The sequence below is a fragment of the Penicillium chrysogenum genome (assembly GCF_028827035.1).
Source record: "Penicillium chrysogenum strain IBT 35668 chromosome Unknown utg000001l_segment0_segment0, whole genome shotgun sequence".
NCBI lineage: Eukaryota > Fungi > Ascomycota > Eurotiomycetes > Eurotiales > Aspergillaceae > Penicillium > Penicillium chrysogenum.
In genome coordinates this window covers 6,927,964-6,953,762 of record NW_026622749.1, presented here as the reverse complement: position 1 = coordinate 6,953,762, position 25,799 = coordinate 6,927,964, and the positions used below count along the sequence as shown (strand labels likewise).

General features: G+C 49.5%; 13 protein-coding genes across 13 annotated transcripts; 8 read left to right on the top strand and 5 right to left on the bottom strand.

The window, feature by feature from the left end:
* Positions 1 to 1,409: 1,409 nt before the first annotated feature.
* Positions 1,410 to 2,764, top strand: N7489_002761 (DUF2406 domain-containing protein; the record flags this gene model as incomplete). Its single annotated transcript, XM_056708516.1, has 4 exons — positions 1,410 to 1,596; positions 1,679 to 1,942; positions 2,005 to 2,058; positions 2,121 to 2,764. 4 exons carry the CDS (start codon positions 1,410 to 1,412, stop codon positions 2,762 to 2,764), a joined length of 1,149 nt encoding a protein of 382 aa, XP_056572818.1.
* A 559-nt stretch (positions 2,765 to 3,323) lies between these two features.
* Positions 3,324 to 4,127, bottom strand: N7489_002760 (DUF3602 domain-containing protein; the record flags this gene model as incomplete). The annotated part of the gene is made up of 3 exons (XM_056708515.1): positions 3,324 to 3,455; positions 3,630 to 3,921; positions 3,973 to 4,127. The coding sequence occupies 3 exons, from the start codon at positions 4,125 to 4,127 to the stop codon at positions 3,324 to 3,326; spliced, it is 579 nt and encodes a 192-aa protein (XP_056572817.1).
* Positions 4,128 to 4,828: 701 nt separating this feature from the next.
* N7489_002759 (putative mitochondrial phosphate carrier protein) lies at positions 4,829 to 6,259 on the bottom strand (the record flags this gene model as incomplete). The annotated part of the gene is made up of 7 exons (XM_056708514.1): positions 4,829 to 4,904; positions 4,964 to 4,983; positions 5,045 to 5,390; positions 5,446 to 5,484; positions 5,543 to 5,700; positions 5,767 to 5,931; positions 5,996 to 6,259. The coding sequence occupies 7 exons, from the start codon at positions 6,257 to 6,259 to the stop codon at positions 4,829 to 4,831; spliced, it is 1,068 nt and encodes a 355-aa protein (XP_056572816.1).
* Positions 6,260 to 7,677: 1,418 nt separating this feature from the next.
* On the top strand, positions 7,678 to 8,272 carry N7489_002758 (putative cystathionine beta-synthase (beta-thionase); the record flags this gene model as incomplete). Its single annotated transcript, XM_056708513.1, has 2 exons — positions 7,678 to 7,782; positions 7,838 to 8,272. The coding sequence occupies 2 exons, from the start codon at positions 7,678 to 7,680 to the stop codon at positions 8,270 to 8,272; spliced, it is 540 nt and encodes a 179-aa protein (XP_056572815.1).
* Positions 8,273 to 8,653: 381 nt separating this feature from the next.
* On the bottom strand, positions 8,654 to 9,267 carry N7489_002757 (vacuolar ATPase assembly integral membrane protein VMA21; the record flags this gene model as incomplete). Its single annotated transcript, XM_056708512.1, has 3 exons — positions 8,654 to 8,790; positions 8,854 to 8,945; positions 9,017 to 9,267. The coding sequence occupies 3 exons, from the start codon at positions 9,265 to 9,267 to the stop codon at positions 8,654 to 8,656; spliced, it is 480 nt and encodes a 159-aa protein (XP_056572814.1).
* Positions 9,268 to 9,536: 269 nt separating this feature from the next.
* Positions 9,537 to 12,896, top strand: N7489_002756 (DEAD/DEAH box helicase; the record flags this gene model as incomplete). The annotated part of the gene is made up of 1 exon (XM_056708511.1): positions 9,537 to 12,896. The coding sequence occupies one exon, from the start codon at positions 9,537 to 9,539 to the stop codon at positions 12,894 to 12,896; it is 3,360 nt and encodes a 1,119-aa protein (XP_056572813.1).
* A 471-nt stretch (positions 12,897 to 13,367) lies between these two features.
* On the bottom strand, positions 13,368 to 14,762 carry N7489_002755 (tRNA-dihydrouridine(20) synthase (NAD(+)); the record flags this gene model as incomplete). Its single annotated transcript, XM_056708510.1, has 1 exon — positions 13,368 to 14,762. The coding sequence occupies one exon, from the start codon at positions 14,760 to 14,762 to the stop codon at positions 13,368 to 13,370; it is 1,395 nt and encodes a 464-aa protein (XP_056572812.1).
* A 1,020-nt stretch (positions 14,763 to 15,782) lies between these two features.
* Positions 15,783 to 16,828, top strand: ipp1 (inorganic diphosphatase IPP1; the record flags this gene model as incomplete). Its single annotated transcript, XM_056708509.1, has 4 exons — positions 15,783 to 15,959; positions 16,015 to 16,134; positions 16,203 to 16,630; positions 16,687 to 16,828. The coding sequence occupies 4 exons, from the start codon at positions 15,783 to 15,785 to the stop codon at positions 16,826 to 16,828; spliced, it is 867 nt and encodes a 288-aa protein (XP_056572811.1).
* Positions 16,829 to 17,246: 418 nt separating this feature from the next.
* N7489_002753 (mitochondrial 54S ribosomal mL53 protein) lies at positions 17,247 to 17,567 on the bottom strand (the record flags this gene model as incomplete). Its single annotated transcript, XM_056708508.1, has 1 exon — positions 17,247 to 17,567. One exon carries the CDS (start codon positions 17,565 to 17,567, stop codon positions 17,247 to 17,249), a length of 321 nt encoding a protein of 106 aa, XP_056572810.1.
* Positions 17,568 to 18,132: 565 nt separating this feature from the next.
* N7489_002752 (putative protein transport membrane glycoprotein Sec20) lies at positions 18,133 to 19,440 on the top strand (the record flags this gene model as incomplete). The annotated part of the gene is made up of 3 exons (XM_056708507.1): positions 18,133 to 18,452; positions 18,553 to 18,797; positions 18,854 to 19,440. 3 exons carry the CDS (start codon positions 18,133 to 18,135, stop codon positions 19,438 to 19,440), a joined length of 1,152 nt encoding a protein of 383 aa, XP_056572809.1.
* Positions 19,441 to 20,253: 813 nt separating this feature from the next.
* N7489_002751 (replication factor C subunit 2) lies at positions 20,254 to 21,735 on the top strand (the record flags this gene model as incomplete). Its single annotated transcript, XM_056708506.1, has 5 exons — positions 20,254 to 20,269; positions 20,427 to 20,520; positions 20,574 to 20,652; positions 20,703 to 21,518; positions 21,571 to 21,735. 5 exons carry the CDS (start codon positions 20,254 to 20,256, stop codon positions 21,733 to 21,735), a joined length of 1,170 nt encoding a protein of 389 aa, XP_056572808.1.
* Positions 21,736 to 22,502: 767 nt separating this feature from the next.
* Positions 22,503 to 23,170, top strand: N7489_002750 (uncharacterized protein; the record flags this gene model as incomplete). Its single annotated transcript, XM_056708505.1, has 4 exons — positions 22,503 to 22,624; positions 22,668 to 22,947; positions 23,006 to 23,050; positions 23,105 to 23,170. The coding sequence occupies 4 exons, from the start codon at positions 22,503 to 22,505 to the stop codon at positions 23,168 to 23,170; spliced, it is 513 nt and encodes a 170-aa protein (XP_056572807.1).
* A 979-nt stretch (positions 23,171 to 24,149) lies between these two features.
* On the top strand, positions 24,150 to 25,121 carry N7489_002749 (Zn(II)2Cys6 transcription factor domain-containing protein; the record flags this gene model as incomplete). The annotated part of the gene is made up of 1 exon (XM_056708504.1): positions 24,150 to 25,121. The coding sequence occupies one exon, from the start codon at positions 24,150 to 24,152 to the stop codon at positions 25,119 to 25,121; it is 972 nt and encodes a 323-aa protein (XP_056572806.1).
* Positions 25,122 to 25,799: the final 678 nt, after the last annotated feature.

Below are 25,799 nucleotides of genomic sequence, written 5' to 3'. Positions count from 1 at the left end.
CATGTGGCTGGTGCCCAGCCTCACATTGAACTGAAGTCCTAAGATGTTCTATCCCATAACTTTATGGTATAATATCTTTTTATACAGAATAGTACTGAATACTTTGTGAATCTAGACGTGTAATTATAACATACAGAGTCAATACTAAGAATTTCATGAATTCGTAGATCTATTTTTAGCAAACCCACACGGGCCAACGGTCCGGTTCTCGACGCGCAAGACAAAAGACGATCCCGAGGTTGAAGGATTTAACTTTTCTATCTTTTTCTTCAGTCTTAAGGGTGGCTGTGCTTCGGCATAAGGGATTGTGCAATGCAAAGTACGGAGTATATGTTTGTTCTTTTCATTGCTATTCGCCAGCCCCCAAGCCCTAAGGTTTACACGAGGCCGAAGGGTGTTCATAAGGATCGCCGACGGCCGATGATACAGAGCACATTATGGGAATTGGACCAATTGGAATAGCCCGGATGCACCTCACACTCCCGATTTTCTAGAAAGGCTGGGAAAGGGAAAGTGCAAAGTAAAAAGTGAGACTTTTATGAAAGGCATGGTATATCCTACCTAGGTAACTATGTGTGTACTTACTCCGTGGAGTATGGATGTTATGGGATGGGTAATATCAACCGTTCCACAGAGGATAGTCCTGGTAGTCAGAATATCAACGATTAATACCCGAAGACGATTAACCTGCAAAGTACAATAATAGACGGATCTCTTGCCACCGGTTTCCTTTGAGAGAGGGAACATCACCAATCGCAGTGGAAGCCCGAATTGGGTTGAGTACTCTGCCGATCTTGAGTGTGCTGAATATTCTAGATATTGTAGAAGTGGAAGTGGAACTGGAATAAGCTGGAGACATCTGGAGGCATTCGGCATAAAATAATACCAAATAATAAAAAAAAACCAAGAAAAGAGAGTACGTAGCTGGAAGTACCTGGAAGCCTGGGATTGCGTGGTCCCGAATAAAAACCATCCGTTTCCCTTTCGCCTGCGAACTTGGAAATATCTTCACTTTCCTTCTCTTGCGATTCTGCGACTCTGAACTCAGTCGATTATATCCTATCCTCTTGTAATTCAGCTGTGCTCCACTTTTGACAGTTCATATCATCTCGCATTTATTCCCAACCACTTCAACCCACTTGGCCAATTCCGAAAACCATCTAAAACCATCTCGATCAACCCCCAGTCATCCTCAGTCGGCCGGCATTCACCCCCATCGTGTCGATCGGATCCAACTAGTGACCAGCCTCACCGTATCTCAAATTGCAAAAGCGCTGGATTGCGATCGCGCCTCTTGGCAGTTCCCACCTCCACCACGCTCGCTCCACTCCAGCGGTAGGCAGATCACCACCGTTTCAGACCTGCCTTGAATCGCGGACACTAAAAAGTACGGTGGAACTCCTAATAAAATGGACACCCCCCAATCTCCCGCCTCTCCCAAGAGGAGTCGTGGATTCAGCGTGAAATCTGGCAATTCAGACAAATCGGGGTCAACAGGCCACAAGCGTGGATTTTCAGAGTCATCAGAGGAGAAAGCTCGTCGCAATCTACATACCAAAGCAGATCCACTCGTCGCCATGAACGAAATGCAGCCTAGTACGTCCACCAGTTGAGACGAGCCTTAATTCTGGCCCGGTCGCATTTCCTTCACATTGCACTTCAACTGACACTGCAATAGTGACGGTCGCCCTGGAAAAGTCAAATTTGGGCTCACTGCGAGAGATCCAATTCAAGGATCAGTATGGGAATGTCATCAGTTCGTATCCACTTGCCACCATTGCTTCCTGGGACTTTCTTGCTAACCCTTGCCTCGTCCCAGCCGATCCCGACCTGTCAAATCCCACGCGACCGCGTTTTGAGCGCCCGTTGGATACAATTCGATCGTTTGAGGCAGCTATCAACAGCTCCTACAACAACAATCGTGCGTCGTATGCCAAAACAGGTACTTTGTGGCAATTGTGAAAAGTCCGGAAATGCGGGAATATGGGCTGATCTCTTTGATAGATGATGCCGCATCACAGATGGGCGATTACAGCCGACGAACAAGCTACTATGGAGGTATGTTGTTATCTGTGTGGTTCCCATCTTTCCTCAATTGTTTCTAATCCTTTCACCGATAGGTCAAAACAGCGGCCCTTCCAACAGAAACTATGAACAAAACAACTACTACGGCCAAACCCAATCACGACCAGACAGTGTCGTGAATGCATACCAGAACACACCTCTCTCACCCGAGAACCCAAATCCATACCCCTACGCCCAGAGTGGATATAACCAAGGCGGATATAGCCAAAACAGCAGAAGACGTCCATCCCACCATCCGCGCGGGTCACCCTCGACACCCATGACACCCTCCGAGGGCTACCCGAACATGGCCAACAGCTCACAACACGGCTACCAACGGTCGCGGGACAACGTGGCTGCCGTGTCGAACAATAGCTCTAGCAACACATATCCCTACGGCCAGTCCACGGATCCCAGCTCGCTCAACAGCTCCAACGACCAATTGCAGCAGCAGGCTCTGCAGCAACAGCGTCTGGACGAGCGTGCCCAAGAGTATGGTTTTAGCGGTTTTAACTCACCACGGGCTCCCCAGCCCATCGGTGACCCGAGTTGGGGTGGACCTGTTGGAGGTACTACGACTTCCGCGGGGGCTGTGCCTACACAATCGGTTGAGCGCAAGAATGTGAACCAACCATCGCCTGGTGGGCAGAAAGCGGAAAAGAGGAAGAGCTGGTTCAAGCGCCGGTTCAGCAAAGATTAAATAAATCTGAGTCTCTTGAGTGAGATGTGAGATCGAGATGGATCATGCTCGATATGGCATCCGGACATTCCATTTGAAGATGCATGATCCTTTTTGAGTCGGGCTCGACAAACTGGCGTTGCTTTTTGTATGGAAGGGATATGGATATGCGGGACGTGTTGATTATTGTTATTGCTTTTTTTCATGAGTTCTTTCATCGCATGCTGTAATGAGGTTATGATACATGGACTGGGGCTTGGTTTACTTTGTTTCTTTGTTTCTTATTCATATCAATCTGTATCTATTCCACATACTTCTCTCCCTTAGGATATGCACCCCGTCACAACTTACTATTCTAGGCCATTAAATGCATATGTATACAAACGCAGGTACCCATACCCACAATATCCACCTTAAAAACCTCATGAAGGGCAAAGAAGGAAGCAAAAGCAATCCCACCATGAATCCGGAACTGAACCCGGAGAATAAATTGTTAACAAGCTAACCCACGCGAGAAATGGGAATCACGAAAGAAGCACGGAGAGCAAAGAGGAAAAAGAGTAAAGAGTCCCCAATCACCCTACTTCCGCCCCAGCAACTTATACTTCAACTTATCCGCCAACCCCTCATGCGCAACCTTCTTCTTCTTCTCCTTCTCCTCTTTCTCCTTGAGCGCAGCCTCATCAAGATGAACATTCCCCTGTCCACCACGCTACCATAAAGTCAGCCAAGTCCTGGGCAAACAAAGTCCTGGGATTCCGAAGGGACGGGCAGGGGATAAAAGTAGAATGTAGAATCGCATCCGGGAAAGGGAGCGAAAACCAGCAAAGGCTCAAAACCCATAAAACAAATCGAAGGTAAACAACCGAAAAAGCTCTCTGCTTACCCCGGTATGGTATGTTTCATCTGTTGAGTCGCGCACCGCAAGCTCGGGGATCATGTCTGTATCGTGGGGAACACGGGACGAGGGCCGGACCATTGGCGAGCCGATATTCCCTGCGCCGCCTCGCTGCGTAGAGGATGCATCAGTGGGAGTTGCATCAGGTTTGCAGTCGTGGGGAGACTTGGGCTTGGGCTTGGGTTTGGTGGGAGTGGTAGAGGTACTCACGCCGGCGGAGTAAGCGCCATCACCCTGGTCGCCGTAGGGGCCTTCGCGGACGATCTCGCCATCGACATATCTGTTTTAGTATGTTCAGTGTGTGTTGCTTGTGCGACTGGTTCGGACATACTCAGTTGTGTCGTGGCCGATGTTGCCTTGGCCTGGTTTTTTGGAGGTGTTAGATGTTAGATGCTGGTTGTGGAGGGATGGTGTTAGGGCTGGCTTGCCTCCTCGGCCGTGAGAGACCATTGGTGCTTCGGACTCTGTCTTTGTCTTGTCCGGCATCTCGCGACTGGTTCTTCTTTTCGTCAGAGATTGGAGGGTGCGTATGTTTTGGCCCTTGCAAGAGGTTATAGTACGTGGGATAGTTGGGAGATGGGTAGATGCGAAAGGAAGAAGGGTTGGGGTAGGTAGGAAGGTATTTATCGATTATCGATGGGGCGATAGATGCAGGTACCAGATGCGTGGCGGGGGGATCCACGTGCTGGGGTGTAACTGCGAGCTTACTGTTTCTTAGGGGTATCAGAAGGGGTTTAAGTCGTACAGGGAGGAATGTAGACAAGTGGGTGTTGGGGGATCTAGATGTTTTAAGTATGATCGTATAGTCCACTCGCTTTGATCTTATCGGGAATCTAGATAATTCTGGGATTCCGAGCCAAGAGGTTCGTGAGATTCCTCGTTCTCTATCTATATCGTGGAGATGTTGTTATTCAACGGCATTGAACATTTATACTCGCAGGCGAACTACATTGGTGACGTCGCTGATAAGATAATGGCCTCCGATTGGTGCAGACATGACAAGCTGCAATTGGCCGATAGCGAGCTTGGCGTTTACTTTGTATATTGGGGCAATAATACGAGAGAGTATGTATTGAAGAGATAGAATATTCCTACGAAAAGCGAGAATCAGCGTAATAACGGCGAAGATGGTAAAGGATAGAATAATAGAAGCTGTGCATGCTACCCGCGGAATACCAGACACATTCTTAGTTCTTCTTCTTCTTGTCTTCACTTGAGCCACCTGTGGTAGGAAGCCCCATAAAGATCTTGAATGAATCATAGCTGTAAGGTCAGAGTCAGTATATATCCAGCGTGCAAACCAAGATAAAGCGAGGCCATACATCATCCATTGGAGTCCGGTCTGTACATTGTAGTCTAGTTAGCACATAGATCAAGCCACACAGAACATAAGAACAACTCACCAAAGTACCAATCATCACAATACGAACAGGCAATCCGTTCCACAATCCCCGGAAGCCAATGTCACCGTAGATACGGCTCATGGCAGCGCCGAATGCCTCACCCGCCTGTCGATTCGCGTTCAACTTGCTGACCATGACATCCGCAGGGTGCGAAACCGCAGCACACAGAATACCAGCAAGGTAACCACCAGTGAATGCAACGGCAGTCTGGGCACCTTTGTTGTAGTCGGACTTCTGACCTGGCAGATTGTGGTAGATCATCTCAACGATGGTCTCGAAGGAAGCAAACTTCATCATAGTGTAGGGAACTTGACGGCCCCACAGCGGATAAAGTCCCTTGTACAGACTGGATTAAGGGTCAGCTTACAGAGAATTGACTCAGCGAGAGATGTCCAACTCACCCAGCAACGCCCTCCTTGGCAACCACGTTCGAGATACCGCTGAAAGTGCCTGTGAGCTCCGGGGGGGATAGTAGTCTGACCACGGACCTTGACGGACTCGAATGGACACAGCGCTACATCTGCGATGAACTCTGCCGAGGCACTGGCTGTCAGGTAGATGGCAGTCTTGAATCGGCTCGCGTTTTCCTGGCCGACCAGGTCGCTGTAGAAGACCTTGAAATACTCGTATCCTCCATACTTAAAAGCTCCTTGGGCCTGTTACAATTGCAGTCAGTATAGGTAGTTAGGGAGGTAATAGATCTGCATGTCGCTCGGGCTTACACTGTAGCCAAAGAAGGTAGGGCTCCAGCCCGTGAAGACACCGCGAATACCTTCAGCTGCACGGATAGTGCGGAAGGCTTGTATGTTGCTCTTGTAGAGCTTGGGGTCGACTTGACGACGGCATTTGATCAGGTCGAGGGGTGTCACGGCAGTGTGGGTAAGGCCCTGGTATATATGTGAGTATCTGGTTTCTGTCGCGACCACAATTGAGGTAAAATGGGATACTGACACATGCAAGCATTCCACCAAATGTGCAAGCTGCATAGTACTTCAGGGAGCCAGGCTCGATCTTGCCGGTCTTCTCCTGGGCCTTCTGGCTTGCGACATCAAATTCCCGGCTGGCCTCGTGGGCAATGCCATCGGCCTTTGTCTTCACATCGTCGAGTGCACTCCAAGCTGTAAAAGGTCTATTTTTCACAGGGGGGCTCGCGGTGGTGCTCACAGCACCTACAGGATGCTGGGCGGCGAAAGCGTTGATCCAGTCGGGGATCATGGTGTACTTCGGGTAGTGGGTATAAGTGGAGTCGGCTTGGATATCCGGTGATCTCCACCAAAGGGTGGATTTCGAGTGACACTGAATGCGTTTGCTTCTGATTGAATGTGTGAGAGGATAATTAGAAAGGAACAGGGCCTGACGGGGAATAACGGTCTTACCAAGGTAATGACGTGTTGAGGTTGTAAGTCTTGGCGGGGTACCAAACAAGCACTTTATAGTAAGTACATGTACTTTTGAAGAGTATGTAACATTCACTTTCGAGGCAGACTCTGTAAGAATTAATACTTATGATGTACATTCCATAACTAAAATAGCCATCGGAGTTTGGACTTAGTTATAGCTATCTCCGTGTGGGTCTATGCACCTGGGCATCTGGCCAGGATGACAACCCCCGACCTCCGGGGCCAAAGAACAAACCGGTTTATCACCCAGGTGTTTTGGGCTTGACAATATTATGCGTTGGCTCATTGCATTTGCTCAGCAGAGTATTATATTACTAGTAGTTTCCGACAATATGGCTAAGTACAGTAAACGTAATGAGACATTGTGAGATATTCGTTAATTGGGTTTTTGTGACATCAAGATCCCGTACACTGCTGGATGTATAAATTTGCTTTTTATACAGATTTAGATACCAGAAGGCTCTAATATTTGTTTCTATACTATATTTTCCCCTATAGCAGCTTCCTACACCTCCATATAAGCACCAGAAGACTAAAATTCACAGTGTCCCGCTACACTTCAGAGAGTGACCAAGAGATGGACTGAGCTTTTGAGAAGTGGGGGGGGATCAGTAGAGAATGTTAACCGGTCAAAATTGCTAACTTCAGCTCCGTTATGACGAATTTGTATGGGTGAAATAGTACATGTATGGATTAAGAACATTGAAGTTCGTTGTAGGGGATAACGATATTAATATCGCAGATTAATTGAAGCATCGGCATTTCGTTCAAACCGGGTATTCAATTTATCCGGGTTCGGGGGTTGATGATATTTACATATGTACTGTAGATATAGTGGAGTGAGGCTATATCGAGCAGGGACCATCTTAAGCGGGTATTTGGTATTTGGTATTTTCCTACTGTTTTAGCCCCGACAATCGAGAATATGTACAATGAAAAAGTAAGAAGCAAAGCGAACAGGTTGATATAGATCTGATAAACTCCGTGGCCGCAAGCGTCTTCGGTAGTGGAGTTAAAGAGATGCCAAGCTTGACATCAAAAAGTCATCCAACGGCTGAAAGCTCTTGATCCCACACGACTTAGGTATACACTACTACGAAACCCTACTTGGACTCGCGATATTCACACCTGGGCCAATTATCCTCCAGCTTCAACCTACCTGTCCATCTTCTCGACGACCTTCCAACCCATCCACTGCCCCTCACCAACCCCTCCATCGCGATCACACCCAAAATGGCATCATACCTGACCGGCAGCGAGGCCTTCACTCGCGAGAAGCAAGCCACCTCCGACACAAACACCACATCTACAGCGGCCTGGGCTGACAAGTACCGCGGTGTGCGTCTCTCCCAATACAATCACCCGGAATCTCAAAAACTAACACCTAACACAGGCCACAATTGAAGACCTCGACCCTCCCCCGGCGCTCTCAATCTCCTCACAAGACCCCGTTGCCACAGCCCTAATGGCCGCATACGAGCGCGACTACACGCATCTCACCGTTATCTCTCCGACAAAGCGCTCCTTGCTGGGTTACCTCAGCATCCCACGACTACGGGAGCTTCTGCAGAACGGCACCGTGAAAGAAAGCGACCCGGTTTCAACGGCGATGCAGCGATTTAACCGTAAACGCGGTATCTATCAGGTGATCACGATGAACACGCCGCTCGAGGAGCTCGAGCAGTTCTTCGAGAGCGAGACGGGGCCAAATGGCGAGAAGCGCGAGAAGCAGCAGTTTGCTGTTGTCACTGATGAGGCGCGCAAGTTTGTGCTTGGTGTTGCTACCAAGGCGGACTTGGAGGAGTTTGTCAAGCGCAGACCTACCTAAGCTGATGGGAATGGGAATATGTAACTGAGCGATTTCTGTTTGGCACTGCATATCGGCGTATCTGTCTATATTGAGGGCATGGGTTGAGGTATTCTTTGGTCTCTACATGCGGTTCCTTCAACATGAACAGCACATTTTCAATATGGCCTTGACTGACGGGATTGAAGTGTGGAGCTTGATACCTTGGGAACATCTGGGATATGTATCCAGCAGTCAGATCAATACCTCGGTCAAAGTGTAGTTTTACAATTGAGTCCTTAGATGGTCGAAGTTGTTCCATCCCAATAATACAAAAGCAGAAACCCCAAGTCACCCGAACAATCCCGTAACGCCCAAAAGAGTAATCATTTCCTTAAAGCCCCGAGTTCAAAATTTATCGTCCTACTGGGCTTTCTTTGAATCTGACTTGCTGGCCGCTTGTCTGTCCTCCCTGTCTTCCGTCCAGGCAACATAGATATACGTGAACAAGACCACGTTGGCAGTAACGGCGGCGGTGATTCCGGCGAGTGTCGAGCTCCCTGGATAACATTCAATTCAATTAGTATATGGTATTGTAGGTTGGGAGATAGGGAAGGACTCACCACTAAAGATTGAATTCACAGTCAAGAAATACATGCCAATTGGACCAACAACCATGGCCGCTGTGAAGCCGAGGAGCTTGTAGATCACATCACTAGATACCAGAGCTAATAAGAATGTGTCTTCAAGGATCAAGTTAAGCTTCTTCTAAGGCTATTATCTTACGCCGGAACAGCTGGGGCCACGTCAGAGGTGCCTTGCGGCGGAGGTTTCGCCGCAACATCGGCGTAGGTCTGGTTGTGGGGGCGACGGGCAGACATCTTTTCTTCAGAAATAGCAGTAATTAATAGAGCAAGAGGCCAGATGATGAAAAAGGTCCTGGGTAGAGAAACAAAGGGACTGATATCACAGGTGCGGAGATAACTAGTGCCCGCCGTCACATGCCGGGATTTGATTGGTTTGAAGTATATGGACATGTGACTGTCTTATTTTCTCATTCCCCATTTGGGGAAAGTTGAGGTTGTTCATTCATTCTGTATAGAACTAAGCCCTTTTCAATGGATGATATTAAACTTCTTTATATGTGTCTCACTCCTTTGTTCCATTCTCTGCTTAATTGACTGATCTCACACGTGATTGGGCGCGTCCACCGCGCGTGTCCGCTTTGGCAGAAAAAACGTTCCTGAATAGCGCAGAACAATTAGATGGATCCCATGATTCAATGTCATTGTTAGTATTGTGAGCGATGGATGAATCTGTCAATAATACTTCCCCTCGAGATATAAAAACTATTCCGAGTACCCCTCCTGGCGTGGACCACGAAACTATCGCCACTCTTCCAGCGACAACCCCATCGCAAAGATTGACCCAACCAACACAACTACTTGAACATCCTTACCCACGACATAGCAATACTGTCATACAAGTTGCTGCCTCTTCACCATTAGGCCCCGTGCCTTCTCCTCCCCGCCGAGTTCAAGGCGGTCTACTTTCATCCTTAATCGCTCCTTCTGGGACGCAATTCCGCCCTCCTGCCTCTGGCCCTGCCAAACGAACACCACAGTTTGATCTGGACGACGGACCGACATATCGAGGTGGCTCCTCAGACGAAGAGTATCACCTACAGAGTACAGACATCAAACCGTCTATGTTTGCGAAAACCATTCGAAGCCCCGAAAAAGAAAAAATCATGGAATCGCCCGTCCGCCCTGACACCGGGCCAATGGATCGGTTCCGAGAAATCACGACCTCTGCCATGTACGATCCGAAGAATACTGGAACCGCAACCAAGCGGACTGCGGACCAAATGAGTCCTCCGGCACCCAAGGGAGTTGCCATGAAAAAGTCTCGGCAAGATGCGCCCTCTCGCGCACAACCTGTGGGAACTCCAGATATCCTACTTCATGAAATCAACGACTTCAGACTCCGCGTCAAAGTTGAGCGCATTCTCAAAGTTATGCCACATATGACTGTTCGAATTTGTATGGAAGCGATGTTGAAAGCAAAGGGCAACTACGACGACGCGCTCCAAATTCTTGCCAATATGGATACAGCCGACCAGGAAAACGGTCCCGTGGTGATTGCATCCTCAGATGATGAATTGAGCGCCTCCCCGGCCGCCGGTCCGGTTCCCATGGCCAAGCAGAACATTAAAGCCCGTGGCACCATTCAGGACAAGTGGGCGGCAATGAAGCAGCCCAAGGGCCAGGATTCTGACGACGAAGGCAAGCCCCGCCGCCGACTCATTCGTGGACCCAAGTCTGACGCGTCTTCCCGTGCTGTTTCCCCTGTTCGTGCTATCGCAATCAACGATGACAGTCCCCCGAAAAAGAAGTTGGGACGACTCCAGAAGGGCCGCAGAGCTCCTTCGCCTGACCGATCCGAGTCTCCCGAGGCTATGATGAGTGATTCAGACGATTCAAATGTCCAGGTCCAAGAATCCACCGCTGGCGGTTTGGATTCAAAGGTCTTGAAATTCTTCAACACATGTCGTGTTCAGGATCTCGCTGATATCGCCTCTATCCCCGAAGAAACTGCTCAACTCATTATTTCAAACCGTCCATACGAGACTTTGGATGAAGTGCGTGTTGTCTCCGCTCCAGTTGTAGAGACTGCGAAGCCCAAGGGCAAGAGAGGAGGCAAGGCCCCTAAGCCCATTGGAGACAAGATTGTCGACAAGTGTCTTGACATGTGGACTGGATATCTGGCCATTGACAGTCTTGTCGGCGAGGTTGAGGAACTCGGCAAGCCAGTTGCTGAAGAGATGAAGAAATGGGGCGTCGACACCTTTGGGAAAAAGGGCGACTTGGAAATTACGAACATTGCTCCTTCCAAATCAGAACATGACTCTGGTATTGCTACTCCGGCATCTGAACGACAACCTTCCGACAGTGATGAAGAAAGCGGCAAACTGGTCGTTTCAAAGCGCAAATCCCGTTTTATCTCACAGCCCTCTATCATGGCCGAAGACCTGGTGATGAAGGATTACCAAATTGTGGGGATCAACTGGCTGGCATTGTTGTTTGACAAGGAACTCAGCTGCATTCTGGCTGATGACATGGGCCTGGGTAAGACTTGCCAGGTCATTGCGTTCCTCGCGCACCTGTTTGAGAAGGGCGTCAAGGGCCCTCACCTGATCGTTGTCCCATCTTCCACCATTGAGAACTGGCTTCGCGAGTTCCAGAAGTTTTGTCCAGTCCTGAATGTCATGCCTTACTATGCTGGTCTCAACGAGCGTGCTCTCATCCGCGAGGAGATTGAGGAGCGACGTGACGAGATCAACGTTGTAATCACTACCTACACGATTGCCAAGGCGAAGCTTGATGCTAAGTTCCTGCGTGACATGGATTTCACCGTTTGTGTCTATGATGAAGGCCACATGCTGAAGAACCATCAGTCTCAGCTGTATGAAAAACTGATTCGAATCCGGGCGCGTTTCCGTCTGCTGCTCACCGGTACTCCTCTCCAGAATAACTTGCAGGAGCTGGCATCTCTTCTCGGCTTCATTCTTCCCTCGGTCTTCCAGGAGCACAAGGAAGACCTCCATGCAGTATTTTCCAACAAGGCAAAGACGACTGACGAATCGCATGCTACTCTACTATCCCAGCAGCGCATTGAGCGCGCGAAGTCCATGATGAAGCCCTTCATCCTGCGACGAAAGAAGCACCAGGTCATCGATCTTCCTGCCAAGCATTCCCATGTTGGTTGGTGCCAAATGAAACCATCTCAGGTCAAGATTTACGACCACGAAAAAGAGCAAGTGCGCCAGCTCTTGGCAGATCGCGAAGCTGGAAAGAAGACTGGCTCCAAGTCCGCCAACATTCTTATGAAGTTGCGCCAGGCCGCGATTCACCCCCTCCTTGCTCGCCGTCACTACACCAATGAGATTCTGCAGAAGATGGCTAAGGCCTGCTTGAAGGAAGAAAAGTGGTCGCTATCTGACCCCAAGATAATTCTTGAGGAGCTCATGCCATACAACGACTTCGAGTGCCACCAGATGTGTGTGGAAAATCCCAATTCCCTCGGCAAGTTCAAGCTCAAGAACGACGAATGGATGGACTCTGGCAAGGTGGAGCAGCTCAAGGAGCTTCTCACCCGTTTCATCGCAAATGGTGATCGCACCCTCATTTTCTCTCAATTCACGATGGTCATGGATATCCTTGAGCACGTCCTGGAAACCCTGAAAATCGAATTCGTTCGCCTGGATGGCCGCACCAACGTCGAGGACCGCCAATCCATCCTTGACGCCTTCCACGAACGCACCGAAATCCCCGTATTCCTCCTGTCCACCAAGGCCGGCGGTGCCGGTATCAACTTGGCCTGTGCCAACCGCGTGGTCATCTTTGACTCTTCCTTCAACCCTCAGGAAGATGTGCAGGCTGAGAACCGTGCCCACCGAGTGGGTCAGACCCGCGAGGTTGAGGTCTACCGTCTGGTGACCAGACACACCATTGAGGAGCAGATCTACGGGCTCGGCCAGACCAAGCTGGCACTTGACCAGGCCGTGGCTGGAGACGACGAGGCCGGAGCCAAGAAGGGCGAAGAGGCCGGCATGAAGGTCGTCGAGGGAATGATGATTGCCGAGCTGCAGGCAGAGAAGAAGTGAGCAAGCACAAGGAAAAAAGAGAAAAAGAGAAAAAGCAAAAAAGGGGGTGCACTGGAGTTTGCGTTGTGAGTATCTGCATGGCAATGCAGATAATGCATTTAATAACGTGCCGAACATGGCACAGTTAGTACATGGTGTTCGGGGGCCCAATGGCGATTCAGGGAATCGCATATCATGTGTTAGACTAGAGGATCAAAAATCCAACTACGATTGATTTAGTACATGGTGTTTCCAAGTCTTGTAGAGCGTAGAGTGATACGTATTGAAGGACTAAGTCATCAATGAGCATGATGTATGTAAGTGGGGAATAATCTATAGACAGAACAGATGGAAGCAATCATAAACACCTCAGAATGCAGGTATAAGCAAGACAAAAGGAAGGATGAACTGAGAGAAAACCGAGGGCTATGCATGGGACCGAGGACAGAGCGTGAAAAGAAGCAACGAAGGACGAGAGACGCGAAGAAATATTTACGTCGTCAGCTGGGACGGAGCCTGAGGCTGTGCAGCGGGAATAGTAGCCTCAACAGCTGGCTGCTCAGCATCAACTTGAGTAACCTTAGCCGGCTGAGGAGCAGAAGACCGCCGAATGGGACCACCACCATGAACAACCGGCGAGGGCGTCTTGGTCCGGACAGCACCACCACCACCAGCCGCACGAGCAGCTTCGGACTCCATAGCATTCTGCACAGCCTTGGACTTGGAATCAGACTGCGCCTGTGTATCGGCCACACTGGGTGCAGGTGCAGTCTCCCACTTCTCATCTAGGCCGAGTATCTGATCAACACGCGCAGCAGCAGGAAGCAAATCATCGAATTTCAACACGCGGCAGATATCAAGATACGTCTTTGACAGCTTCGCACCCTTGAACTCCTTGTCCTTGCCGGGAATCAGAATATTGAGCAGGTACTTGGTATTGCCCAGACGATTTTCCGACTCCATACAGAAGCACAAGTACTCGTAGACGACCTCCCTCCACGGCGCGGCGCCGCCGTCCTCCTTCGCCCGGAAACAGGACGAGTTAGTCTCTGCGGAGGTCGCGATCATCGCCCCATCGACGCCGTACTCGGCCATCAGCGCAAGCCCCTCGTCGCGCGATGTCACATCGCCGTTCATTAGGCACGCCACGCCGGCTTCGTGGCAAATGCGCGCTACCATGGGGAGCTGGTCACGGATTGCGCGTTCGCGTGGCCGCATAGGAGTCGTGCGACAGTGCACAGTCAAGCCCGTGATGCCAGTTTTCACGAGGCGGGAGACGAGGGCCTCTGTTTCTTCTGGCTTGGAGAGGATGCGGATCTTGACCGAGATGCCGATTTGGAAGGGTTGGCCTACTTCCTTGACGAGGGCTTCTAGGATCGAGACGAGGAGGTCCGGGGTGCGGAGTAGGGCGGCACCCATGCCGCCGCTTGTGGAGAAGGGTTTCGGGCAGCCGGAGTTGAGGTCGATGCCTGAGACGTCGGCGGCAACGACGCGCGCCGCTTGTACTGCTAGCTCTGGGTTGGCCGTGCCGATTTGGTAGATTAATCGGCCCTTTTCCCGTGCTGGGTCTATGCGGTAGATGATTGATTCTTTGGTTGGTTTGTTGGGGCGGCCGCCGTTGCTGGGCATGCGGGTAAATTCGATTGTGCCGTTTCGCGGGTTCACGCGTCGTTCGGCGCCGATCATTGAGCGGTCGATTGTCTCAGGGCCCCAGACGAGGTCGGCGCCGTATTTCAATGCCAATAGGCGCGAGGGTAGTTCGCCTGATCGGACCATTGGGGCGAGGACGATTTTGTTGCGGTAGTCGACGCCGTTGGCGGGGATGGGCACGCGCGGCACAACGGCCGGCGCGGGGGCAGTTGCGGTTGCGGTTGCGAGGGTTGTCATTGTCCTGCGGAGAGTTCTGATCATAGCATTCCCAGGTGCTGCGGGGAGAGGGGGGTATAGAACGGTCTTTTCTTCCTTGGGGTCGGAGAGACCCGATAGAAATGCAAGTCACGTGAAGATAGTGGCGATAACACTTTTTTCTAGTACAGGTTGTCATGTGACTCCATATATTACCGTAATTTACTTTGTTGAGGTGTTTTTTTGAGCATGCGATTTCCAAGGGCCGGTGAGACAAAATCAACCAATGACTGGGCTCTGTTCCCTGCCAAGGATCACGACATGTCCTTTAAATGTGATCGTCTGCCATTCTTCAATGTTCCAAGGGTTCGATATTTCAAACATTTTCATGCTCTACGGAGTACAGGTTGAAGTGAATATGATTGCAATTGACCTGCTCCGTATAGGCCACGCGTATACTACCGACATCGGCGTGCCTGGCAATATGGGGTCGGGTAGGTACATGCAGCGTACGTCCTGTCAAATAGTTAAAAGATGTAGCGTACCTATGTTGTACATGTACTAGTAGTAGCCTTAATATGTAGTGAGAGCTCGAGACTTCAATTGAATATAATGTACATTCACAATTGACCAATCCAGTCGGGATATCAATCTAATTCGGGGAGATCAAAAACATGCCGAGTTTCGGAACTGCCATGATTTTTTAATTTTTTTTTCCCATACAAACTCCCGGCATAAGGGGTAACACCACGCAATCGCAACATATATACTCGTCAACTAGTGGGATTGGAGGTACGTGTTTCAAGATTTGTATTCAGAAATACTAAAATCGAGAAAACATTCGAAGAAATCAAAGTATTAACATTTTCATCACAGCCAATGACTTGTCCTCCCTTGGCCCGACTGGGAAGTGCTACCTCCACCGCCTCCCGCCGTGTTTGGCGCACATCAGCAACGCTGGCTCACCCCACTTCTACTGCCCCTCTCTCTCCCTCTTCCTTTTCTTCTCCCTTATCCCGTGCGGCCCAAGTATCTAGACACTTTTCATCCGCTTCACCCAATATGTCTTACTCCGTCCGCAAGATCGGTTCCCCTTACACTCTCGAGCACCGCGTGTTCGTTGAGAAGGATGGCGTTCCCGTCTCCCCCTTCCACGACATTCCTCTCTATGCCAACGAGCAGCAGACCATCCTGAACATGATCGTTGAGATCCCCCGCTGGACCAACGCTAAGCAGGAGGTACGACAACACACCCCAATTGAATCTCGCCGTATACTAATTGCATCATAAACAGATCTCCAAGGATGATTTCCTCAACCCCATCAAGCAGGACACCAAGAAGGGCAAGCTCCGCTTCGTCCGCAACTGCTTCCCCCACAAGGGTTACCTCTGGAACTACGGTGCCTTCCCTCGCGTAAGTTTGGACTTCACACACCCGCGGATAGGAAGAGGGGTAAACAAAACTGACACGGTATGAACCAGACCTGGGAAGACCCCAACTCCGTCCACCCCGAGACCAAGGCCAAGGGTGACAACGACCCCCTCGACGTTTGCGAGATTGGTGAGCTTGTCGGCTACACTGGCCAGGTCAAGCAGGTCAAGGTCCTCGGTGTCATGGCCCTGATTGACGAGGAGGAGACCGACTGGAAGATCATTGTCATCGACGTCAACGATCCTCTTGCCCCTAAGCTCAACGACATTGAGGATGTTGAGCGTCAGCTTCCTGGCCTCATGCGCGCTACCAACGAGTGGTTCCGCATCTACAAGATCCCCGACGGAAAGCCCGAGAACCAGTTCGCCTTCTCCGGCGAGTGCAAGAACAAGAAGTACGCCGAGGATGTCATCCGCGAGTGCTCCGACGCCTGGGAGAAGCTTGTCACTGGCAAGACCCCCCGTGGTGATATCAGCCTGTGAGTGCTAACCATATATCCTTGCTTTTGAGGATGTTGAAGCTAACCAGCACCAGTGCCAACTCCACTGTTGAGAACTCTGCCGACCGTGTTGACCAGGCTCAGCTCGCTGCCATCCCTCGCAATGAGAACCTGCCCCCTGCTCCCATCGATGGCAGCATTGACAAGTGGTTCTTCATCTCAGGTGCCGCAGTATAAATGATTTTTTTTTTGCAAGAGAAATATAAAACTAACCTAAGCTTTCAAGCCTATGATCGTCTTCCTGGTGGGAACCACGTTCTTCGATTTTCCAAGGAAAAGACGCATTTTTGATTGTGAATGGATTGCTCCAAATACTTGAACCTTTTACCACCACAGCGTAGAATGGTAGTCTCTGATGGGCAAATGCGAATCTGTGTAACTGGATAACAATGAACAATCACCACTGTCTACACCAGCTTGTGCATGATCTTCAAATCTACTCCTAAGCCCAATATCAGGTATGAAGCGTAAAGTACCGAAGAATAATGAATAATTCAAGTATTCCAATGTGCCCAGCAGCGCCAAAATCGTCAGATAAAACAAATGATAGGTAATATAATACATGAATGCGCAGCTCGAACAATAACACTTTCCACTAATTCTTCAAGCTGGCCTCCCGCTGCAGAGCTCTGCCAACACGGGACACCTCCTCGATGACATCGCCAATCTTCAGCCCGCGCTTGCCGACATCTAGCGTAAGCTCCTTGCCGCCCTTAAACCCGACAGTCATGGTCGGTGACTCGGTGGAGGTGCGCGGCAATTGCTTGACCTGGATATCGATGTGGGTCGGGCTGCTTGTCGGGATTGTGTCTGGTGTGCGCAGCATGCCCAGGAAGAGTCGGCATGGCCGGGAGGCGCGGGAGAAGGGGTTGTAGGCGGTCCGGAAGCTGGTTATCGTAGCGAGGGGGATAGTCATTGTTGCGGTTTTGGGTTGGTGATGAGAGGAGCCGGGGAGGAATTGCAGACTGATGAATTGATCAGTTTTTTGATCATCAAGAGCAAATGATATCATGTAGCTCTCTGTCTTGGGTTTGTTGTTGCGTACCTGAGTGAATGAGCACTGGCGGAAGTTTTTTAAAGGTGGTGTTTTATGGGGTAGATTCCGCGGCGGTTGGGCAGATGACCCTCGGTGGAAGATTGGACCAAGGAGGGAATATCGTGGATCTCAGTCGATCTGCGACAAATCTGGCAGGTAATGGCGCAAGATCAATTGGAAGTTCTAAGCACACCAAACTCCCCGTTGCGAATTGCGGATGAGGGAAATGGGGCATGTTTGACTCGGATGCAAACACGATGCCAAATGACGCCCGTCTACATGGCAACTTCGAACAACTCGACACTTGTTAAGCAACTTATTGCTTCGAGTCCCTCAAATTAATCCCTGCTTCTATTGTCACAAAATTTACTTCAACTCTTAGAACATCCCCCAACAGACAGCACCTGAATGCGTCACATCGAATAAGTAATACCGTTATCGCAAGATGTCCCCCACAACAGCTCTCCAGGGCCGCGTGAAAGAGCTCTCGACTTCCCTGGAACAAGTCCAGCCCCTCGTGAATCGGCTGCGCGACTTTACTGCTTCTATCGGGCAGGGCGATGAAGCCCGCCTAGAGCTCGGGAGTGAGATACATTCCCGGCTAAAGGAAGCCGAGCAAGAGTTAGAGCTGCTACGTGTGGAGGTCGAAGCGCTGGAAACTGGATCTGATAGCAGGCGAAAGCCACCTGCTGTCCATGGACCGAAGGAGGCTGAGAAAGAGCGGGTTATTTCTATGGCAGGGCGGTTGGCTGAGGATCTCAAGAGGTAAGGTACCCTTAAACGACTTGCGCATGCCGGGCATATTTCCTTGCCCTTGCCCACTCGCTGGTCTTAAATATGCAGTATATGCTAATTGGCTCTTTAGGACACGAGGTGATTTCCGAACTGCCCAATTACAAGCGAAGCGGAATGCCGAACTAGCCAAGCGGAAGGAGAGAGAGTTGCTGCTGTCAAGATCGCACTCTTCCGAGAAGAAGCAGCCGACAGAAAGGTTGACTCAGGATGACCTTGTTTTGAACGCCTCGAACGACGTGACGTCTGCGCTACGCAGAACCCATCAACTTATGCAGGCGGAGCTCTCCCGTAGCCAGTTTGCCCAATCGACCCTTGGTGAGTACCTCTTTCATCTTTCCTCATCCTGCCAGACACTAATATTTTTCAAATAGAACAATCCACAGCCGCGATCACATCTCTATCCGAGTCCTATAGCAGCCTTGATACACTTATATCTTCATCCCGCAGTCTTGCTAACTCTCTTCTCCGCTCCCAAAAGTCCGACACCTGGTACCTTGAGACTGCTTTCTATGTTCTTCTTGGTACAATTGCGTGGCTTCTGTTTCGACGTATCTTCTATGGGCCTCTTTGGTGGCTCGTATGGCTTCCTTTCAAGCTCATCGCTCGTGTTGCGTTTACAACCCTAGGCGCAGCCGGGCTATCCACTGCAGCTGTGGAGTCTGCTTCTCAGTCCCTCTCTGCGGATGTCTCCACGGCTATTCATCAAATGGCCACGGCGGCTGCCACAGGAACCGTGTCAGCTAGTAGCGCTGCATGGGAGCAAGAACCGTCAGCACCGATCGACAGCGATCGTGTTATTGACAAAATTGGTGACATGGTTGAGCAAGAGCAATACAAAAGTGTGGACATTGACGATGTTACCCCGGAGGAGAGGGCAAGACAGGCAGAGCTTCCCCGGAATACTAAAAAGAGAATGTTCGAGGCCGGAATGGAGGAACCGGTGCGCGACGAGCTATAGATATTGATCCTAGCAATAACGAGATACCATGTAATTATGATCATCGCAACATTGATCTTTCGTAGTATATATGAACTCTGTATAAAGTATACCCGAAAAGAATAAATGACGACAGATTGTTCTCTGCCAAGATGGGCTGAGACGGCTGAACGTCCACCTGCAAGTGTAGCCCTGGGGCCACAGGAGGACATTTTCGCATAATGATCATCTCCTGTATTATCCGACTGGTCGAAGAAATGGAATTCATGCATGCCTTCAGCTCTGGCGCTATGGCCGCTATATGCTGCATACGCATGTAGTAGTATTTCCTCAGCATATATATTTGGTCCCATATCCGCAAACCCCTCTTCTCTTCCTCCTATGTTGTATATCTCTTTCCTTAACCTCTACTCCTTGAGCATATCTTGCAATATGGTCCTACTCGTGAACAAGTCGAGGCACGAGTGAAAAAAGTCATAAGCAAGGTCACGGGTTATCCTGTAGAGCAAGTATGATAACGTTCCCTTATTTCGAATATATTTCCCAGTACCTGACTCTAAACTATACTGCTATACAGTTTGGGAACACCGATCCTATCAACGAGCACACCTTTTGTCCTGGTACATAGGTACTTAAGCCTACGGAGGGGTTTAAAGATGCAGATGATTATAAGGCTATTTTAGAGGGCCCGGAAAAGGCATGTGTAATTTATTCCATTGAAGTCCTAAGTTTGCGCTGTCTTAGAAGTTCTGAATAAGTCTAAGTTTTCTATCTGCATGATCTCAGCTTGAAGTGGACTTAGATACCTACCTAGGTATACACTACATAGTAAAGATGCTCTCATTGGTCAGTTTGTTTAAGTGCTGCGCGTGTCACGTGGAGACGCGTCTTGATTGTGGGCGAGAGAGAGATCTCCAACACATCGACCAGCTCTCGAGATAACCCTGATTTTTGCTGACCTTGGGCTATTCAACAACAATGGCTGCCTCTTTTTTTTAATAATAAAGCTCGTGCCGCTGCCGTCGCATCCAGCAGCTCTAAGCCTAAGGCTGGCGACAACAAGGAAGACTCAAGTCGACTCCAGCCGTGGGTCGAGAAATAGTAAGTTAATGCTTCATTTTGAGCTCACAGAGCATTTAGCTGATCTTGATTAGTCGCCCCAAGTCCCTAGATGACGTTGCTGCACAAGACCACACGACCAATGTCTTGCAGCGCACCCTACAAGCTTCAAACGTAAACCACCCAGCCTCGAACAATTGAAACAATGAACTAACACCAACCAGCTCCCTCACATGCTCTTCTACGGACCCCCTGGCACAGGAAAAACATCCACAATCCTCGCCCTCGCCAAATCCCTCTTCGGACCCGCCCTTTACCGCTCCCGAATCCTAGAACTGAACGCCTCCGACGAGCGCGGTATCGGCATCGTCCGCGACAAAGTGAAGAATTTCGCCCGAGCCCAGCTCTCTCAACCAACAGGTCTGGACGCTGCCTATCGCGCACAGTACCCATGCCCACCATTCAAGATTATCATCCTCGACGAGGCAGACAGCATGACGCAAGACGCACAGTCCGCTCTGCGCCGCACGATGGAGACATACAGTCGGATCACGCGGTTCTGCCTTGTTTGCAACTATGTTACACGCATCATCGAGCCGCTCGCTAGTCGCTGCAGCAAGTTCCGCTTTAAGATGCTGGATAATAGCGCCGCTGGTGAGCGGATCGGGAATATTGCAGAGCAGGAGGGTTTGCAGCTTGAGGATGGGGTTATCGATACGCTTATCCGGTGTGGTGACGGTGATTTGCGTCGTGCTATCACCTATCTGCAGAGTGCGGCGCGCTTGGTCGGTGCCACGAAGCCGCCTGCTGCGAAGGATGCTGCTGATGATGATACTGAAATGACGGATGTCGGCAGCAAGTCTAGCGTTATTACGGTGCGCAGCATTGAGGAAATTGCTGGTGTGCTGCCGGATAACATTTTGGATTCTCTTGTGGAGGCTATGCAGCCCAAGAGTGGTGGGTCGGTCTACGAGGCTGTCGCGGGGGTGATTACGGACCTTGTCGCTGATGGCTGGAGTGCTACACAGCTTGTTGGACAGGTTTGTCCTTCTTCTCTTTGTATTTTCAATACATCCTGCTGACCTCTTCTAGTTATACAGACGTGTAGTGTCCAACGAGACAATCCCCGATATCCAGAAGAACAAGATTGTCATGATCTTCTCGGAGATGGACAAGCGGCTGGTTGACGGGTCGGATGAGCATCTCTCCATGTTGGACCTGACATTACGCATTGCCGGAGTCCTGCGTGGAAATTGAGAGGAGCTTATTTCTACAAACTCGTCTCGAGCTTAGACCCTCATGGTCAGCAGTGAGATTTACCGAATACTTGATCGAAAAAAGATGGCGTTCGGAACGGGGACGTCCTACATATTTGAGGCGTTATATTCGGATTTTTTAGCACCCAGATCTTGTTCGAATGGAATGATCATGATACCCTTTAACATTCTTTTTGCGCAAGCTACTAAGTACAGAGCTACACGGCGAGTCTGAATGACTTGACGTGCAATTTATGCACACATCTAGATGACTGCGCCTAGAGTTTAGCTACTCGAATGGCAGACAGCCACTAGGATTCGTTCTTGACTGAAGACTTAGGACATCGGGCTTGAGCTGGCGCCAATAAATAACAACGCAGACTTGGAAATGACGTGAAGTAAATTCCTCTAAAATATCGACAACAACTAAGGCCTTGTGTCCTACATATCCCGACCTTTCTTTCATTTAGCAGCAATAAAGCAAAAGAGATAGATACAGGCAATGTTAAACAAAAGGCCAGGCGAGAAGGAACATATGAGGCTAGAGGAGCTCATATCTTCAAAATTGCTGTTGAACTTTTAAAATCGGCCATAAGACTCTTTAAAAGTTTGCCTGGTTTTAAATTCTCACCTTCTACCAACTCTCATCCCCAGATATAAGCCTACAATTTCCAAGTCTTCACCCTCAACATATTCTGCTGATTTTACGCCAGGACTCATTTTTCGCTCATTTTGATATGGACTCTACATACCTTGGCAGACAACGCCATGGACCTAATCGTGACCCTCGTCGTGCTGGTAGAGCTAACCAAGGAGCTGGTCGTGACGATAGACAACAGCATCACCACCGAAACCAACAATACCAGCACCAAAGCCAACACCACCACCAGGTAAGCCACACTTCACAAAGATACGTGCTCCCCTGCTGTGTAGTGCTGCCTTGCTGCAATACTACCAATACAACCCGGAGAGTGTACTTGGTGATATTCCCACTGCATTTGATATCTTCCATCTTCTCATCTTGTCCTTCAACGCCTCATATTGTATATGCCAGTGCGAGAACGAACCATTTTCCTCAAAGACTGACAAAGAAAATAATATGGTACAGAGCAGCGCAACTTTGACTTGTTATCTCTGCCGCGACCCCAGGCACCTTCAGCGGAGTTGCCCACTACTCGCCCTTTTGAGATCTGCCATCGAGACGCTTTGCCGCGTAAAGAATACCCCCCAGTTGAAGCTTTTTGGCTCATTACTGACAAGATATCCTTAAGGATCGCATTATTGACCCAATGAGCCTTGTTGAACAAATCGATATCGTGAGTATTGGTCCTGGAAGCATCTCTTGCACCACAGCTAAATTGTCGGTACAGGGAATCCTTGTTACTGCTCTTGCTAGTGCTCTTCCCGATAGGGATGGAGACATCCCTATGCAGTAAGTTATTCTATAAGGAGTTCCTTTTTCGGTCACTCGAAGGCTCGAGTTTAGGATGTTAGATGGAGCAACAATTAAGCCTTAAAAGGCGCATAAATAGTGACTTCGACTTTATCGAGTCGTAGAATGAGCTTTGAGTGAGCTTTCTATTTGTTAGTAAGCTGTATATCAATCTCGATGTGTCTTGGAAAGATGGTCAGTTTCGTCAGGCTCTGGCCGACCACCGTCGGGTCCTTTACGTAATGCGGTGTATAAACCATGGAACCTTCCAAGGTTGGAACATAAAAGGTGCCGGCTCCGGGTAGGCCCGCCTCCGAGCCGTGGAACTGAAGGGCCCACTTTAGGGTAAATTGACGATAGATGGTATTTGATTATCCTATGTTTACCGATTTCTAGTACATATATGGAACCTGACTGACATTGCTTGACGAGCACAAATACCCATATGCAAGATGTATTGTTATGGAACGACCGAGTGGGCCAAAATCTCGTCCTTCGTAGCTGCAGTGTGTCATGGCAGGAAGGTACAGAGGGATGGGTGTTCTCCGCAGATATACTGCGCGCACTTGCTGATTATCTTCAGATCTACTGTAATCTTGTTTGATCAAAGCTGTAGACGGCCACTGTGTCTGTGTCCACTTTACAAGCATGTACGAAGCTGACCTTGTTTTATGCTGCATCACTAGGCTCATACCCATCGTTTCTGGTTCCATAACCACCTAACAGTGACATGCCACAATTAACAACATTGAAGGTATACCAGGAAGAGGAAAACTATGGTCCATTTCGTGCCAATGGAGAGACCTCGGCGTTTCGGCGATTCTAAGGGATCAAAAACAAATATCGGTATTCGGCTACCGAGTGCCGAAGGACAAGCGCCCCCGCATATAACCCGAACCCCGTGGTGCAGATAAATAATGCATAACAACCAGGTGGTTCCAAAAAGTTACACTCGCGATCCGTAACAAAGACTGAGAGACATCATGGGTACCGAATACCGTTTCCAGCCTATCCTGGAACCCCCGAGTGGGAACGAAACAATGCAATTCCGACATAGCGAAAATAGATTCCGGCCGAGGCGAGCCAAATGGGCTTGTTATGCCTGCCACAAACGAAAAGTTCGTTGCGACGCGCTAAATCAAGGCACATCATGCACCAATTGCAGACTTGATATGAAAGAATGCGTTGTTCCACCGCGAAGAAAAAAGAAAGCGGCAGCTTCAAGTCCATATGTTCCTGGCGAAACTAGTGCAGATGACACAACGTTGTCGGCACGTGTGCCACAGCATTCCGCAACACTAGATCCTAAGCGCGACGACGTCCAGTCAAATAGCGCCGGTGTATCATCACGGAAAAGGAAAAGCCCGCCTCGAATCTTAGTTTCGCCACGTACCTGTCCACAGCAAAGACGACATTCCGGTCAAGGCTCATCACACAATGTGGACAATGAAGTTGGACTATGGATGGAGATGCTACCGCCAAATGTTCTAGAACAACTCGAGCTACGTTCTACCACAGGCAGTTCGAGGCCCAATCGACCCAATATTGATGCACTCAATGCGGAGCAGTTTCATCACAAATGCTCTGAAAAGCTGCTCCAGGTTGTGGACATCCTAACTGAAGTCATCATCATGCACAATTCTCTTTCAGCACACGCTGGGCATTCCGTCCCTGTCGTCCATCCGTCAGCTGATATCCATTGCGCCTCCGAAAATCAATTAGATGATGACGCAAAAAAGGAAGAAAATATGGAATACTCGTCATTTATCTGTCATCAGACTGGGGAGAATATATGGGATATCGACAGCCCATTGGATGAAAGCTCGACTTTGACTCCCGAGTCACTTGAATATGTGGCCGGGTCGAATTTCAATATTTGGTTGAAACTAAATAATTCCGACCTTGGAAGTCCTTCATCGCTGGGTCCATATGATATCGAAGAAGCTGTGTCCTGAATGTTGGCATATAAATATTCAAATATCGGAAGATACATTACGCAACTTTTTCGAAAGCGAACCTTCGTATAATTCGAAATAAAGTGATACTAGTAAACCAAGCCAAAGAAGCAAACTCCGAATACTTGTCTTGAACCGAGGAGACGGAGGCAGACGCAAAGTTTGTAATGTCAACGGACCTGTGAGTCGCCGGCAGTGTGGTTCGATCACGAAACAGACTGGTCGCATCGCAACGCAGTGTTAGCATCATTACCTATCTGGCCCAGCCCACAGTGACACGACGCAGTTATCTTTGCCAAGTACGAATTATGGAGGCGAAGTTGATGCCTAGTGCCCGATGGGGCAAGTACCTGACGATCCTGACCTGGACAATGTCTCCGCCCTCGCCTGGAATCGGTACAGGAGACTCCTATCACCATATCACTTTCTATTCTCGAGCACAACAATCGTCATTACAGGAAAGGCTGCAATGAGTTTGACTGCCCCTGACTATTGCATGGCTAGAAATTCCAGGGTCCCTGAACCCGTCCCGGTAGTCTGGAATCAGATCCACACCTTCTTCAATGCCCCACAGAACTCAAAAGCTCGAGTTGTGGACACGACGTCGCCTTGTTTTTTGGTCTTTGATAAATAAACACCAGAGCGAATCGCAGATCGCAACAGGCCACGGGGGTGGGA